Source organism: Triticum urartu, chromosome 5, assembly GCF_003073215.2.
Source record: "Triticum urartu cultivar G1812 chromosome 5, Tu2.1, whole genome shotgun sequence".
Classification (NCBI taxonomy): Eukaryota; Viridiplantae; Streptophyta; class Magnoliopsida; order Poales; family Poaceae; genus Triticum; species Triticum urartu.
This window is the reverse complement of record NC_053026.1, coordinates 366,169,364-366,187,870: the sequence shown is the minus strand read 5'-3', so window position 1 is coordinate 366,187,870 and position 18,507 is coordinate 366,169,364. Positions and strand designations below refer to the sequence as shown.

The following is an 18,507-nucleotide window of genomic DNA, read 5'->3' as shown; positions in this document are numbered from 1 at the left end:
GGCCGGAAGTCGGGGCGGCGGCCCCGAATGTTTGGTATAGCGTTCGTGGTCTGCGGGCGGTCGTCTCGTGTAGCAAGGGCTACGAGGCGCCTGAACCGTGCGACGTTGTGGCTCGCTTGGGGGGGGGGGGGGGGGGGTCAGAGCGGCGGCTCCGGAGTCGGGGGTGTGTGTTTGTTGCAATGTTGCCTTGGGTCGTGTGGTCGACAAGGGTTCGTTGCGTGTGCGGTTTTTCAGTCTGATTTTCCTCATAAACTGGGCCACTCTGTTAGGTTTTCGATTCGGTTTCCCTCATAAATTGGATCAACTCTCTTCTTCTATAATGCAAAGCCAAAGCACCTGGCCCTCTGACGAGGTTCCGTCAAAAAATGATGGGTGCCTCGTTCTTGAGCATCTATCATCTAGATCTGCGAGGGGAAAGCAAGACCCTCGTTGGCTCTTAGTTTATCTTCCTCGAACATCTACAGAACTTTGATAGCGGGGAGTAACTTAGACTAATAACATACATATGTTCCTACTCTATGTTATTGCCTTCATAATAAAAAGTGTCGTATACATTTATTGCTTTGTAGACTCATTTTGCATTGAAAAAATTATGTAATGGTAACATATTATGTTACTTCATTTGTCTCTCTCCTCTTTAATTACATAACACATCATCTTTTTTACTTATGCGACATGTATACTACTACTTATGTTACTTCCACTATGACTAGTCTTAGAGCATCTCCAATCCAACTTACCGAATTTTGACACCTACCTCTATATGCACACGGATACATTCAGAGTGTCGGACACATTTCCTCCCAACATATTGATTTCGTTTGGGGGTTTGCGAATGTTTACACACATGCATTTTTGTAGAACCGTTTGTACACATGCATATGAGAGAGTGTGTGTGTGTGTGTGATACAGGTTGGGCCGGATCTGATGTACGGGCTAATATGGTCACATTCACATTCGGACACCCCCATTTCCTCCTCACATATGAACTGTGTTTCCCTCAAAAAAAAAATGAGCTGTGTTCGAACAAAGGGGAAGGTTTTGGGAATCTCGGTTGGTTAGGCTTCTTTTTCCTCTCTTTCCCGTCCGGGCTGTCTGCTCAGACATATGAGGAGGATTTGAGGGCCTTGGTTGGATGGAGATGCTCTTATAGATGTGTGTAATGGTACTACTTCTCGTCCCCCGTCCTGATAATCATGATGTTTCCAAACTAAAGTATTGTTCTATGACACCAAGTCAGGACCTTGCCGTGCTAGTCTAAACGGCATGATAATTTTGCACACGCTTACGCAAGGTATAAGTTTAGATAGGTTTTATTGCAACAAGGAACACTGATTCAAGTTTGCAGACCATACGACAAGTTCTGCGACACTAAAGGCGCTTATCCATGGAACAGAACACGACGAACAACAACAGTCCATGTAAACACATCTCATCCGGATCACTGCTGCTTCAACACAACCGATCGATAAATAGAATCGAGAATAGTCCTCCATGGCCTCAGGTGCAGCTTTCCCCTCTCTTTAACCTGCTCCTAAGGCCTCCTCCAAACACCCACTTGATTTAAATTATAATGAGCGCACTATGCTCGACTCACATTTTCTTGGGGTCCGAGCCGCTTTCATTTTGGTGGCCTTGAAGAATTGTGCCGCAGACATTCATGGCGCGGGCATCTAATAGACTGTGGTTCCAGAGTTTAATCATAAGGAAACGCCAGCTCCTGTTCACCCAGCGAGAAATTGCAAGTCAAATAAACACCAAACAAAAAGGTGCCTTGCTAGGCGTTACAGATGACCACAAGCAGATACTACTCACTCCGTCCCAACATATAAGAGTGTTCTCGACACTAGTGTAGTGTAGTGTCAAAAACACTTATATTACGGGACAGAGGGAGTAGTTGACATCGATAGAACTATAGCTCAGCAACTCACCATAGTAGAGGAGGATTCTGTACAAGATGTTTTCCATGAAGCCGGGAGAATGCCTCGCAGGCCCAAGGAATATGACCATCAGCTAGCACCCTGTAATTTAGCAATTCAGTAAGAGAAACGGACATGGAGGGTTCCGTGGGTATCACTAGACCAAAATTTGTACCACACAGGATGAACACAACTTGTCAAAACAAAGTTGTGATATCCTCTGCAGGAAAAAATATCATATATGATGGATACACATAGTCGAATCAAACTCAAACGAACATATTTTGTTCTGAAGGCAACAACAGAAAAAACGGAATGAAAACTTTCAATGGAGTATCATGTCATATGAAAAAGTTCAAAAAAGAAGCATATAGAAATAACCCATGCCCAACACGGAACAAACAGCCTTCCGACAATCATCAAAATGAGAATGACTGAAGAACAAAGCATTCTGTGCAAGACGAAGACAAAATGGTACCCCCTTCTCACTGGAAACACCCCCAGCTTAACGCATCAGAAAACACCTTTTAAAACAATATAAAATGATGAGGACTTGGTGCTTGAAGAATTTTCATATCCAAAATTTCACAACAACTAAAATCATAAAAAGAGATTTCCAATTCAGGAAGAACGCAAAAATAGTCCTGACCTTTGTTTCCGAACAAATGAGTTCCACATATGCATAATAAGTTTCTCATCGTCTGTGACGTCAACAAAATCCTCAAGCATCTGCAACACAGAAATGTAATAACTTAAAAGGGGGAATAGTAGAAATAAATTTTTAGACGGAGACTGACTTGAGCTCATGTGTAGGCAACAGCATGAATATAAATTTTATGTTTCTGAACAAAGAGGATGAAAAAAATATGATTGTATCTGACCCGTTTATCTTCAAAATCGGCGATGTCATCATCAACTTCATCTTCACTATCACGGTCCGAGAAAACTTGTTCCAGTGCCATTGGCTACAAGAAACGTAGTAAATGCAGTCAAGTTAGATTTCAAATGTAGAAATAAACTGTAGATAATCCAAAGTCCAAAGTCATAATACCAAATAAATAGTATATAATACTTAAAATCCAATAAACAAAAATAATTATGGGCAGTGCAATAACCAAAGGATGAGCATCTGCATTAAAAGCAAGACAACGAAGACTGGCGTACAGCCAAGTGCAACCATATAGTCTGACACTCAAACCAGACATTACGCTAGCAAGACTGGCAGTCTGGTATTTGTGTAAAATAAACACGCAAGCTCTTCCAGATCACCATATTTTATTTCAAGAGAAGCTAATCATGAATGGAGAAGAGTATTACTGCACACCAACCTCTGAGGAGAAATAACCTACTCCCTCCGTCCTTTAAAGAGTGTACTTCCAACTTTGTTGGAGGGTCAAACTATCTCAAAGTTTGACCGGGTTTGTGCAAAAATATATCAATGTTTGTGAAAATAAATAGGTATATGATGAAAACATAATTTATTATGAATCTAATGCTACTGATTTCATGACATAAATATTGGTGTATTACTGTATAAATACAGTCAAACATATAAATGTTTGACTTTCCAACAATGTTGGAAGTACACTCTTCAAAGGATGGAGGGAGTAACATTTTAGACCTCGACTATAAATCAGCATCAAATTCAAATGCTAAGTTAGAGGTTGCACTGATTATTCCCCCGTAGAAAATAACTAAAGACCAGGCACCCAGAAAACAAAATGTGGATACAAAATCCTAAGGCTATACAAGAATTATGGAACTATCAACTATGCAAACAGGCAACAGAAATAGAACAATAAAGTTTAAAGAACATAGAACAATACAATGAGAGGGTTTTTATTTTCCACACACCTGTGCCCTGTGAGAATGGAAAAACTGGCGTTTCTGCAGGAGTTGCCGGCTGCCAGACAGTATACAAAATAAAACAGTTAGTTTAACTTAACATTTTAAATCTTACAATGCATAATGTGATACCGGCAATGTAAACAGAAGGGCTACTTTCTGGGATCAGCTCGCTCCGCAGATAGTTTCCTTGTCTTCCCAAACTGTAGTACTGTGGGTGGTGAAAGATTGCTACCATGTAATGATTGAGCAGGATCAACAGAAGCACGTGGTGCAGAAATATCTGGAAATTTTAGACAACGGAAATGGGATATGAGCACGTGTAAGAAATAAATCTTCACCTAAGGTAAGGATCAAAATGTTTCAGGTGTGTTATATTCAAAACAGCATGCAGAACTTCTCAATGCTGAAATTCCATGTGCATGAAACAAAAAAGAACTAGCTCATTCTAAATTTACCAAAAATCCAAATTCACCGGAAATTTTACTCGTTTGCCAAACTGTATGAGTAAGTCAAGAAAAATATTTGGTTGACTAAGAAAAAAGGAAAAGGAAATCACAAGATAAGAATGTACCATCTTCCTCCCTCTGCACAAAGTCGTCTTCAGACACTGCCTGGGCGTCTTCAGGTGAATCTGAATCCATGATATGTGGATGTACATGGCTTATTTTCTCAGCTGTGGTTCCCAACATTCCCAACCTTCTACGCTTCTTAAACCTTGAGCTGATGCAACACAGTTTGGAAAATCAAACAGAGAACACAGCAGTAACACCTTGGAAAGTGATGAATAGCTTACGAGTAGGAAAATGTTTGATGTCTTGGATCAACTCCCTCAGCCACAAGCTGAAAATAATTGGGATTATTAGTTCCAAATATTAGAAACAAAATGCTTCAATTCAAATCAATTACTAACGATCCATGGATTTACTATGCCAAGCACGTAAAACTTATGCAAAGCAGATTCTGCGAGGTATCCTGCACATTCGTCAAAGAATTTTGCAGAAAGCATGGGTTGATCATCACCAAGAGGCATAATATGTGCAGCTCATGGCCTTTGCATACAAGAAAGTAGGATGAAAAGCTAAGAACAAAACTGAGAATTTAATTAGCAGAAAACCAAGGGATATTCTTGTTATGTGGGGAATAAGCTATCGCTTATCAATGGAGCACCAGCAAAGGTCACAAGACGGATACACCACAGCCGGTCTCGGTGCTAGAGTCGGACTTACACGACTCAGGCCCAAGTCATATTGATTCAGTCAATCCACCCAAGCTAATTGTTTGGTGCGGTTAGTCCCTCGATTAGTCAGGATTAACCCTTTTTATTCAAATTAGTTGTACCCCAAGTCATACTGATTCAATGAGTCCACCCAAGCTAATTGTTTGGTTCGGTTAGTCCCTCGGTTAGTCAGGATTAACCAGTTTTATTCAAATTAGTTGTACTTGTTAGGAATCCTAGAGTTTTATTCAAATTAGTTGTACTCGTTAGGAATCCTAGATTCAAGGATTATCTAAATGAATGGTGCTCCATTAGGGGTGCTACAGATAGGATGAGTGGATACTGCATAAAACCGCGAGATGTAAATTGTAATCTACTGAGTCAAGTCAAACAAAGAGCTAAGGAAAACAAGTCTTTCCTGCTCTCTGCCTCACCCTCTCTCCTATCCTTGCGCAGCTGCGCCTAGCGCTTCCAGCCCAAGACCTAGCCAAACCCACAAACAGTACCCCAAAAACCAACCTCACACTAAAGGGCAGCCCGGTGCATGTAGCTCCTGCTTGCGCAGGGTCCAGGGAAGTGTTCCGACCACTTTGGGTCTATTGTTCGCAGCCTTTCCCTACATTTCTGCAAGAGGCTGTTTCCAGGACTCGGAACCCGTGACCTCATGGTCACAAGGCAGCAGCTTTACCACTGCACCAAGGCTCCCCTTCAAACACGAACCTCACACTCACGAGATAATACTCTCCTACAAAATCCATTCCATGAAATCAAGCCATATAACATGCTAAACTTAGAACACTCGGTTCAAACAGCTAACTTGGAAGTTCTAGATCTCTGATTTACCTCAGTTCTCCAGACATCAGTCTTCAGACTAACATTAACAGCCTGGCATTCTTCAGATATCTGTTTGAGCATAATGAACAAATTACGATCAAAGTATGACAACAAGCAAATAAGATTTAGTGATGGAAATTTCGGAGGTTTACCAACCCAAAACTCAAAGTGGAATAGGTCATGTGATGAGTTCAAGTGACACCCCAAACCCTAGTACCACCAGGATCACAACATTAGAGATTTGCCCTGAGAAAGTGGGCACAAAGATTGTTCCCAAAAAAAATAGAAAGGTCGTGCAGAAAGCAAACACAATCCAAATTTCATCACAAAGAACATCTAGACATTAGTGGTGCAGTGAGAATAAAATATTTGGTTTTACCTAACTGTAGCAGGTGAAATGATCCACCAGCCAATAGCAGCAAAGTGACATTTGAATAAATACAGTGCAAATGGAACTTTGCATCAAACTTTACCTTGTAGCTTCCACATTTTACCAAGCAGAAGGGGCAAGCAAAATCTTCAGTGACTGGTAAGAAAAGACCAATATAAGAAACAAAAAGAAAACAAGAAGAGCAAAGAATCACGAACCAACCAGAATTATTCGGGCTTTTTACCAACAAATGTCAATAAGTGGCGTAAAGTGAACATAGGTAATTGCTCGAATCTAACACTGGATCTTTGTCATGATCAGCATTCACAACAAAGGACTAAAAAACACGGCTGGAGCTATACGGCACTCAATCAGCAATACGTACATCAGTTCATGGGCAAACATATACCTTAAACTACGCCACCAAATACAGCACATAGCACTCCTTTTATGATTATTAAGATACTTTGGTCTCCCATGCTTTACACATTCGTAAAATCTATTCTTCCAATTTCAATGTTACACTATCATTCTGAAGCGCTACAGATCATATGAGGTGTGTGCTTTCTGTCTTATGCACCAGCATTTTCAGTAATTGCATCTTTTTTAACGGAGCATATCTGACTTTTGCGTTTGTGGTAATGACACGGAACTTGATTTTCAGAACAAAAAAATGCATAATTCATAATTAATTCAGAGAGAAATTTATAAGCCATTTCTTAAGTTAAAAACATATCAGTACATTAAAACCATTATACTTACCATTACCGAACTTAGCTCGCCAGCTTTAGTTCCAGGATCATATGCTAACCTAAAGCGTAACAGCGTAAAGTTCTCCACTAGGTTACTAGCTATGGCACCACAATTAGTGTGACAAAGTAAATAAGATTACCACCATCAAACAGAAGTAGCTATTATTCCAACATGTGTACCAAGAAAGGGTCTTAGCAGAATATCTTTTAATAGTTCAATGCTGGTGGATCATTTATTCAGATATTTAACATATCTAGTTCATTACTTTTCACAGTCAGGTATAAGGAGAAAATGTAGAACACCTAGAAAAAATGTCAAATACATGATACAAACAAGTGTGAGTGGAAGTGTGGAACTGAAAAAACACATGAACCCAAATGTTTGTGTAAGGGATAACCTTCAGTCTTTTGCATAGTATTGTTGTAGTACTTGAAGTTGAAAAGCACATTACCAGCTCTCAACCTGTGTGGAAAACAAAAAAATTATATCTGCTCAATTGGTCATATTGAAACGCAAATGCATTTGTAGAGATGAAAGTAAAAGCAAAGTGTCACACTAAGACCTGGCCAGACAACAAGTGCTTCGGTTAGGCTAAGGTCACACAAGAGCACAACAAACCTGAGCCGGTAGCCAAAACCCCACCACTAGGCACTAACAGAAATTTGATATACTGACTCCATTCCTTTACCTGCCCTTTCAGACATCTAAATCTATATAGAAGGTACCAATACATGTTTGTGGAATCCACACAATTTGAACCATCCATCCAACTTTCACCGAATGATTCAGAATTTTAGTTGGACTTTCTCAGATTCGGCTTTAATTGCACAATAATCCTCTTAATAAACCTCCATCTTATTTATTTTCCTCCTACCTTAATTGTAAGTGAAATCCTAATCCCTTCTCTGATTTCTCTTGTGTGCACTCACTCTGCGTCCTCTTCTCTCAAGGTGACATATTTCCCCCCTCTTCTCCCCACGCACACATGCCCACTTCCCTCTCGATATCTGCCACCTTTGCCGCTCGCCTGCCAATCGCCCCCCACTGCGCTATCTATTGTGTGGCGCTGAGAACTTCTTTGTGTTTGCAATATGTTCATTTCATTTTGCATTATGTCCCTATGACCAATGCCATCACTTTCTTCAACTATATTTCAGGAAAGCAACTAAAAGTAGTATAATGATCTGAAGGTATTTTCTATGGAAAATCTAGAACTATTATTTGAACATGACAAATCAGTATATATTTGTGTATATTAGCAGCCAATTTAAAAGATAGACTCCGTGCATTCTAAAACAACACCTAACAATGAACAGGTCCATCTTAGCCCGCTCAACTGTCACAGACGTCCAGTTTTCACCCTCAACTATGAAACAGAACATTTAACAGCCTGTCCATGTTGGTTTTGCCACATTTGGTACATGCCACCCACACACACATAAAATGTTTTCAGCAGGCAGCAAGCTCAGCTGCGCTGACTGCAAAACAGTGGCCATCTACTAAACCCTGTCAAAAACTCAAAATAGATATCTTCGAGCTAAGCTCTCCAAGCAAGCGAATGCAGTTACTCACGACTCTATTACGATAAATAGAGCTATAGATATGCATATACATGTAGTAGTGTTACCTTATGATATGTGGTAATGAAGAAGGTGGGACACCACTGTATGAGTAACTACTATATGGAGATTCAGACATGTCTTTTGCACCAGCTTCTTGAGCAGATATGCCTACTTGGAGTTGATATGAACCCTGCAACAATAATACAAATCTCAGAGAAGCTACGGAAGTAAATAACAGAACATACTGCAGTAAGGTGCTGACATCCTATATAAAAAATACTTACCCACTTAAATGCGGAAACAATTATTAGATAAAAAATAAAGTAACAGGGATAAACTTACCGTAGCATCAACCTTATGAGAGCAAAATGTCAAGCAACTGTCCTGCTCCATAAATTTCGGCTGCATATATAACAAAAGGAAAGGCAAGTAGGTCAACATATAGAGTCAAGTACGGGCATCTTTGGTTCAAGGCTAATTTTGCTTAAGCAATGTGTGGCTTACCGCAAAAGAGTGGCTAACAAAATTAAAGCCACAAGTGTGGCAAAAGATTGTGTCTATGACACATGGGCCATATATGTAGTTAAGTGTGTGGTAAAAACGGGTATGTACCTCAAAAAACTGTGGCTTGCCTATGGTTAAGCGTGGCAAGTTGTGCAAAAGATTGTGTCTATGACACATGGGCCATATAGGTAGTTAAGTGTGTGGCAAAAAAAGAGTATGTACCTCAAAAAACTGTGGCTTGCCTATGGTTAAGCATGGCAAGTTGTGCAAAAGATTTGTGTCTATGACACATAGGCCATATAGGTAGCTATAAGTGTGGCGAAAAACAAGTATGTACCTCAAAAAACTGTGGCTTGCCTATGGTTAAGCGTGGCAAGTTGTGACTGGGAACCAAACAACCCCTAAGATTGGCAAGTAGTTGCCACTACACTGCATATTATCTCTCTTGATTTAACAATTTTCTATTAAAAACAAAAAAGATAGCGGATCCTGAGAAAGAACTGAATGGAACACATTTGCAGAATCACTGGAATATCCATAAACTACAATTTCAACCTTTACTGTTAATGTTCATCTTATAATATGTTCAGTTATCTTGATGCAAATTGCACTACTAATTTGACGATTTTCCATCTGAACTTCTGTAATGGGATGTGCTAATTAATTGCAAGCACTACAGCCTTCTAGATAGCAGAAGGTACATGGGGTAGATCGTCAAAATTTAACGTACAGGTGGCTAAGGTAATTTATGTAGTTGAAACATGCTTCAGGTGCTGCAAAAGGATTTTGCTTCGTCCATCCTATGGTTAAATACTACAGAAAATTTGCAGTGCATACAATAGGAACATTAAAGCTTAAAACCATGAGCAAGTTGAATTGGCATACCTCTAAGAAACTTGGGCTCATACTAACTGCAGAAGCCAACTCCACTGTATGTCCCAAATTTAAAGTTACACAGTTCTCCAAAGACGAACCAAGTAGATCAATTGGTATTTTACCCCAGAAACATTTCCCTTCAAGCTCTGACAAAATGCATCACATAGATGATAGTAAATAACTGCACTCGACAACACTACAAATCATAAGTGGTTTCTGAGATTCAATGTGTTCTTTACACTTTATTTCAGAAGGCACATGTGCTAGCTATACTAGCCAGTATGGGTGACTGACAATAACTATACCCTAAAAGGAGATAAAATAATCTAAACTAATGGCATACATGGCCTAGTAGCCCCTTGTCAAAAACCGATAATGCAATGTTTAAGGATACTTTTCATTTGATTCTCCTAACCACAGTAAAGTCCGTAAACATAGCCAGATCTTGCTCACCTACACTTTGTTAAGTAGTTATCCATGGATTAAAGGAATGTTTGTTAACTATTTTTTATTTCCAACGACTGTAATACTGATCTTCCATGCAAGAGAAGGTCTGGTAAGTTGCTGTTAGCTGTGAGATAGGTGGTTGCAAGGGTTGGATTGGTTTGGCCAAGAATATTGAGCGTGAACTAGCTTAGCATACTGGGAGATAAACATAGTTTGATCACTGGTCTTCATTCTTGTCAAGAATTGGGCATTTGAGAATACAATTATATCTTCCACCACATGATAAGCAACAGTAACTGGCTAGTGGTAGCTCAACCTGTGTGGCACACATTTTGTGTGCCACACATTTTGTGTGGCACACATTTTTGTGTGGCTATCTAAATGTCTTACTTGCTAAGTTTTAACATACTGTGTTAAACAACGGTAAGCATGCGCTTATTCTAGTAACTAAGTATTTTTTTCACAAAATAACAACCACAAGCTTACTTTGGAGAGCAGAGCCTTCCACATGGTCCACAGAGCAGTTATGTTCACCACGATTTTCCCCAACTTGCCCTTCCGAAACTAAAAAGGGAACCAAATGTGATTGTGGTGAAGAAATGTAAAACCATAAACATCACATATGAAGCACATCATACCGCAGCTGATAAGGATAATGTTAAGGTTGCAAGCTCGGGAGGTTGATAAATTCTTGATGTCTGGAATTATGAACGTAGCTTTGGTGCGACCTTTATTACCAAATTCACTAAAAGCCGTAAGCAAACAAGCCCGACTGAATCGATATATTGGAGAATGCTGCAAAACATTATGCATTAATGAGATAAGAGATCATTTGGTACAAAATGTTGCATGTGTGGAACTAAAAAATAGGCAGACTTACCCCTTCAAGCGAAATATTACTGGTAGGTGTAGCCAACAGAACATAAAGAGGAAAGATATTCTGTTCTGGCAACTCGGTATTTGTACCTCGAGATAGTGATACCGTTATCTGAATCCTACATCCATAGCACAAACATTGATCAGCATTTGCACGATGAATAGACAATAAAATCCAAAAGTGGTTAGTACATAGTTTAACAGACATTACACCTGAGAACTTAATCACTTGGGCCTTGTTTGGCCAAGCTACCGTTTCAGCTTCTACTAGGGTGTGTTTGGTTTGGGGCATGGGATGGAATGTCACAGGTTGGTTCTGCACCTGGCACTGGTTCTTGTGTTTGGTTTGAGAAGAAACTGGAACAGACTGATTCCCCACAAGTGGATATACCCCTCCGATGCCAAACCAACAGATTCCTCCAAATCGGTGGAATCACATGGCTCCTCGTCTATTAGCGATAAAAATACAAATAAAATGAGCTCGTCTCACTGCCATGTCTCTCGCACCCTCACATCTCACCCCCTCGATCTGTGGAGGAGCACCACCCAGGGCCACAGCGGCAGGCCGCAGTCATTCTCCGGCGGGAGGAGGCACAAGCCGCTGAGAATCTCGAACGGAGCCTGAGGCCACCATCGCTCTCAGATTCCTACACAGAGAGCTGAGGCGGGCCTAGGAGTAGTGCTTGCCATCACAGGCGACTATCAAAACTCTCTTGACGGCTCACCAGAGCGGGACGGTGGTGGTCTCGAGCTGTTGGGCGGACGAATTTGTCGAGAGCCATGAGAAAAGCTAGCGAATTGTTAAAGCCCAGGCACACTGTAAACTAAAGTACACTTTGCTCTACGAAGAACCATACTTTTTTTGCGAATACCAAGAGCCATACTTGAATAAACATCATGTGTATAGTACACACACTAAAGTTCCATAGATCACAAATGTACCAAATGTGTAATACAATATATAGTACCACCTCTGTTTCAAATACCAGGCGTACTAAGTTTCAGTAGAACAAACATTTGACCAGGAATTAAACTATTACTATGTAACAATTGTGCTAGAAACACATAACCACAAATTTGTGCTTTAATTGTACTTTAGAAGATGGGTCTAATGTAATGCTCATGCTAGGATCACACTGTGCGTGAGTGTGTGACCCCTCCGACATGACCTATCTGGAAAAATATCCTAACCCCAACACAGAGCGCCTCACTCATGTGTACCGCATGTAGGAAAACCCCTGGCAAGATCCCAGTCATGCCATGTCACCACCAGCATGCCGTTCTTTTGCCTGCCATACCCCGGCTCGATTGGACTAAAATTGATCCGCTTTGCCAAATTAAGGGAGGCAGATGCATGATTCGCAAGGCGGCGTGCCTAAGTGTTTCCACTTGCCAAGTTTATCGACATCTGATGCATTTCTCTCCTACTTTTTATGATCATGTATGTGCTAACTGTTGCATAGCCAACCTAGGCAATGGCATTCGGAAGGGAAATTATCAATCCAATTAGTTTCCAAATGACTAATAAATAAGCATTAAGAATAATGAAAAAATCCTGCTACGTTCTTCAAATTATTGGGTGGAGTAGGATCTACGGTTTGATACTACTACTATGTTCAAAGCATTTCCAATTTAATTCAACTCTAATCATAACAACCTTATGTACGCCGTTCCAAGACAGCTAAAGGAATCAGCAAACTACATAATAGTGAAGTCTCTGCAATTCGCAAATAAAAAATAGTGAAGTGTCCGCTATGTAAAAAAGAAAATACGTTTTGAAACAGGACAGTCCTTTCTTTTTCTCGACATATTGGATTTGGATCACAACAATTCTGAGTGTCAGCATGTTCTGCAGTAGAGTCAAAGTGTGTACCTCTTTTTTCGGCTTGCATGTATCTTGTAATGAAGGCATCTTTGCAGAAAAGCGGGCTGCAAAAGTCAGTGAGAGATCATTGGTATCTCAAATCACTTGCACATGATGGTTATGTGATAAACACATGTGATTCATGTCAAATGAAGCTGCAAAGTTAAGATGGAACTTACATTTCTAATGGCCCGCCGCTGAATGATATTGTATAGCTCAACTGGCTTGCAGTACAACGCGAAACTTTCTTCAGCAGCAAGCTGCTCATCTGGAGATAATCGAGCTCTAAGCTGTTGCTGGCGCATCTGGTCTGCAGACTGAGGGTAACTGAATTCACACCCAGCGTCCCTGCATGTATGCAGCACCAACATCAAAAGAAGAAGATACATTCATCTCATCTCACTATTAAGATCAAGAAAACCATCTACCATATATACATGAGTGCATATCTGCAAAGCAGCTGAACAGTTACAGAACAACTAAGCTACTTCTCAGAATCTGGATACAACCAAGGTGGGCCACACAGATTTCCAGTGATTAATTCTTAGAAATAAAAATGGCCATTTACTAGTTTCCAGGTGCAACCAGCCGACATAGGTTACCAACCAGGGATGAGTCAATAGACAATACTCATTTATTAATTTCCAAATGCAACAAGGTAAGCTCTGAATATACTCACACATTAATTCTTGGAAGTAGCCACTTACAGTGAAAAGAACTTCACTATCCCACAAAGCATCCTACACACACAGAGACCACAGTGCAGTATCCAACTGCGATTCTAACATTGTACTAAAAAAAAATTCTCCTGCATTGCCCACACAGACATGACCAGGCAAATTCGACACAGCTCAAGTAACAAGTAGCACGAGTATAGCATAAGCACAGCAACAGTAAAATAGGTTAGGGGGGAGAGGCGTACGCTGCGTCCCGGGCAGGTAAAGGTAGGCCAGGCATCCTCCTCGCTGCCGCCGAGCTCCTCAGGGTCGCGGACGGGCGGATTTAACAAGGGGCATCAACCGGCGGGGACTGGTCTAGGTGGCGCGCCTGCACACCAGAAATTTGTGCAGGTTAAAATTAGTTAGGGTTCGATTTGAGTGATAATAATCACTGGATGACAGAAATCGCGGTCGTACCTCAAAGACCGATGTCGAAGCTCGCGGACGGGGTGGAGAGAGCAGGGACGGCGATGGCGGCGGCGTCGAGGCGCGTCAGTGGCGGCGACGTTCCGGTCGTGAGGCGTCGGCGACGGCGCGGCGGCGGAGAGAGATTTAGAGCCGCATTGGGCCGGAAGGGAGCAACCAGATGAAGAAGAAATTAGTTTTCCCTTTTCCTCTTTAATTTATCAACTACCTCCCAGCCTCCGCGTCGATTCGAGACTTTGAGCCGTCCGATCATAATCGTGAACATATCGGAAGCATTTGCTTTTCCGAACCTCCACATCGATTCGAGGTTTTGAGCCGTCCGATCATAATCGTGAACATATCGGAAGCATTTGCTTTTCCGAACCTCCACGTCGATTTGAGGTTTTGAGCCATCCGATCACAATCGTGAACGCATCCGAAGGTTCCGCTTTTCCGAGCCTCCACGTCGATGCGAGACTTTGAGCCGTCCGATCGTAATCGTGAGCGTACCAGAAGCATCTGCTTTTCCGCAAGGGTTTCTTTCCTTGTTCGCATCATTTCACATTAGACGTTAGCTGACTGGTCCAACTTATCATCGTCGTTACTCCACAAACTGATCCAGAGGCCCTATAGCGAACCGGTCCAACACGTCGTGGGCCTCACACCACATAGCCGCAAAGTGACACAGCCCTGTGACCGCTTCTAAGATTCTCCCGGCCCGATAAGCGCCCACGGCGGTGTTTCCGCACCGAACCGCATCATCTGCTAGCAGCGTTGTATCCATAGTGATGGGGCTCCTAGTTCATGCATTTACTTCCTTCTTTTGCCACCATTAATGTAAGATGGTAGTGAATGTGTCGTGTGCGTTAACTATACCTTTTGATTTGCTTCATCTATCTATATAGCCTTTTGGTCATCCCATAATGGTTTCGTGTTCGTTTTTCCCTCCTATCGGTCCACATTGCCTTGTCTTTCATCCACCGCCACGTGAAGAGGAGATGTGACAGCATCTATAGGTGGCAAGATCCACACACGTGGGCGACTTTCTCGCAAAGGTGTCGTTGCACCGCCCGTTCCACATTCCATCACTGGCCGAGAAGCGTTAAGGGTCGAGGCCAGCATGGCACACATCGATGAGGGGATGGGCCTATGACGGCTTGGAGGATAAAGAGAAGAGTTTTCATCGTGCATCTTCCTATCCCCTGGGGTTTTTCTTGATTTCGCCAACAGTGCCCCATGGAACACTCTACTCCAACCAGTCCACGTTCGACCAGAGCCAATGAGCAATTTTAACATGTTTAACATTTAGGAAGATTTTGGCAAAGGCTAGAGTAGTATAAGCACACCCTACACGTGCATATCTAGAGTATGGGCAGCGGAATATAAAAAACATACACGTGCAGGTAAGTAAGGAGTAGAGTTTAGGAGATTCGCAAACGCTATGTTGACAAAAGATTTTGGCTCGTGGTTCCGATAGATGGTGATATCGTACGTCCACGTTGATGGAGACTTCAATCAAGGATACAAGATCACAAGAATTGCGGTTGCGAGATTCTATGGAGGAATCGGGTCCACAGATGCCTCGCACCCACAAAGGGTCCACGAAGACGCAACTTTTTATATCCCACCATGGCTTATGAGCACGAAGGACTAGCCTCGCTCGGGTAGATCTTCATGAAGTAGGCGATCTCCAAGACCTCACAAACTTCCTGGTTTCTCCACGAGATTTGGAGACTCTCAAGCACACCTACCAATCTGGGAGGCACCACTCTTCAAAATGTAATAGATGATGTAGTTGATGATGAACTCCTTGCTCTTGTGCTTCAAAAGATAATCTCCTCGACGCCCAAACACTCTCTCACGTATTTTGACTTTTGGTAGGAGAGGCTTGGGTGGAAAGCAATGAGGTGACTAGAAATCAAAGGATCAATGGTTGGAGTGGAATCCCTTTGAAATCAGCACAGGGAGTGGGAGCTCTCTCTCAAAATGGATATGAGTGGCATTTGCTTCGAGAGACAATGGCAGAGTGTGTGGGGGTATATATAGGCAGGACCAAAAATCTGACCGTTAAAACACTTTTGCACACATTAGTGAGACCGGCTCAAATGACTCTGTTAGACCGATGTGTACAAAAGGTATGAACTTTGGATCGTTCGGTCACAACGGGTGAAACTGATCGATGGCTCCAAGAGATGCTTATCTAAGCAATTCGATGGCCCTGAGTGAATTCGTTTGAAAACTCTGATTGAATTACAGACGGATACAGAAGGTTGGAAAGTGCTCTTTGGTGAGACCGATGAAACTAGGGTTTAGGACAACGGCTATATTAGAATAGCTCGGTGACTCCTATGTGTATTGGTTCGGTGAGTCTGGGGTAACTTTAGGGTTTGATATAGTGGGACTTGGGAAATTGTCTGAGGCTTTTGGAGTTTGATCTTTAAACACTTGAGCAAAGAACTCATCTTCTCAACCTCATCCCCTTTTGCATACATATGGAGTCAATGTGATCTTTGATCACTTAAAAAAGAATAAGAGTCTTTGATACGTCCATTTTGCATTATGTTTTCCTACTGGTGTTTATAATGTTTTTGGCCATTATTTCATGTTATGACACACCTAATGCCTTTTCTCTCTTAATTTGCAAGATTTACACGAAGAGGGAAATTATCAGCAGCTGGAATTCTGGACCTAATTAAAAAGCCAAAGCAAAGATACCTATTCTAGGGAGCTCCAAATGACCAGAAACTTCACGAGGATTTTTTATTGAATATATGAAAAATACTGGAACAAAGAAATACCAGAGGGGGGCCACCAGTTGCCCATAAGGCAACAAGGCACAGCCACCCCTGGGCGCGCCCTAATGCCTTGTGGGGCCCACAGTTGCCTCTGGCCCCCTCTTTTTGCTATATGAAGTCATTTGCCCTAAAAAAATTAAGAGAACGACGTTCGGGAAGAAGCGTCGCTATCTCGAGGCAGAACTTGGGCAGGAGCATTTTTGTCCTCCGGCGGAGCGATTCCCCTGGGGATACTTCCCTCCGTGAGGGGGAAATCGAAGCCATCGGCATCACCAACGATCCTCTCATCGTGGGAGGACCCATCTTCATCTCACCAGCACCATCTCATCTCAAACCCTAGTTCATCTCTTGTATTCAATCTTTGTCCCAAAACCTCAGATTGGCACCTGTGGGTTGCTAGTAGTGTTGATTACATCTTGTAGCTGATGCTATTTGGTTTATTTGGTGGAAGATTAAATGTCCAGATCCTCAAACATATTCAATACACCTCTGATCTTGAACATGAATATGATTTGTGAGTAGTTACTTTTGTTCTCGAGGACATGGGAGAAGTCTTGTTATAAGTAATCATGTGAAGTTGGTATTCATTCGATATTGTGATGATATGTATGTTCTTGCTTCCTTTAGTGGTGTCATGTGAACGTCGACTACATGTCACTTCACCATACTTGGGCCTAAGGGAAGGCATTGTGGAGTAATAAGTAGATGATGGGTTGCTAGAGTGATAGAAGCTTAAATCCTAGTTTATGTGTTATTCCGTAAGGGGCTGATTTGGATCCATATGTTTCATACTATGGTTAGATTTATCTTAATTCTTATTTCATAGTTGTGGATGCTTGCGAGAGTGGGTAATCATAAGTGGGTTACATGTTCAAATAAGAACAACACCCAAGCACCGATCCACCCACATATCAAATTACCAAAGTAGCGAACATGAATCAACTAAACATGATGAAAGTGACTAGACGATAATCCCCTTGTGTCATCGAGAATGTTTTGCTTATTATAAGAGAACGTTCCAACTTGTCCTTTGCTATAAAAAGGATTGGGCCCACTGTGTTGCACCTTTGTTACTATTGCTACTTGTTATTCGTTACGAATTATCTTGCTACAAAACTATTTGTTACCGCTACTTTCAGTATTTGCAGAGAATACCTTGCTGAAAACCGCTTATCATTTCCTTCCGCTCCTCGTTGGGTTAGACACTGTTACTTATCAAAATGACTACGAATGATACCCTATACTTGTGGGTCATCAAGACTCTTTTCTGGCGTCGTTGCCGGAGAGTGAAGCGCATTTGGTAGGTGGAATTTGGTAAGGAAACATTTTTATTACGTGTTGAAATTTACTGTCACTTGTCACTATGCAAAATCATCCTTTGAGGGGTTTGTTCGGGGTATCTTCACCTCGACCGAAAGCAATAAGAGTTTCCCCTCAACCTATTGAACCTACTAAAAATATTTATTATGAGATTCCTTCAGGTATGTTGGAGAAACTGCTAGCTAATCCTTATGCAGGA

General features: G+C 41.7%; 1 protein-coding gene across 1 annotated transcript; it reads right to left on the bottom strand.

The window, feature by feature from the left end:
* Positions 1–1,297: 1,297 nt before the first annotated feature.
* On the bottom strand, positions 1,298–14,418 carry LOC125509065 (polycomb group protein EMF2B-like). The gene is made up of 22 exons (XM_048673943.1): positions 14,206–14,418; positions 13,992–14,116; positions 13,249–13,417; positions 13,079–13,134; positions 11,210–11,324; positions 10,968–11,124; positions 10,816–10,893; positions 9,892–10,028; positions 8,845–8,904; positions 8,568–8,692; positions 7,338–7,402; positions 6,291–6,343; positions 5,974–6,027; positions 5,827–5,886; positions 4,561–4,607; positions 4,339–4,487; positions 3,921–4,047; positions 3,774–3,822; positions 2,801–2,884; positions 2,569–2,648; positions 1,932–2,021; positions 1,298–1,720 (listed from the first exon to the last, which is right to left on the bottom strand). Exons 2-22 carry the CDS (start codon positions 14,024–14,026, stop codon positions 1,594–1,596), a joined length of 1,917 nt encoding a protein of 638 aa, XP_048529900.1. The 5' UTR covers positions 14,027–14,116; positions 14,206–14,418; the 3' UTR covers positions 1,298–1,593.
* Between the last annotated feature and the right edge of the window lie 4,089 nt (positions 14,419–18,507).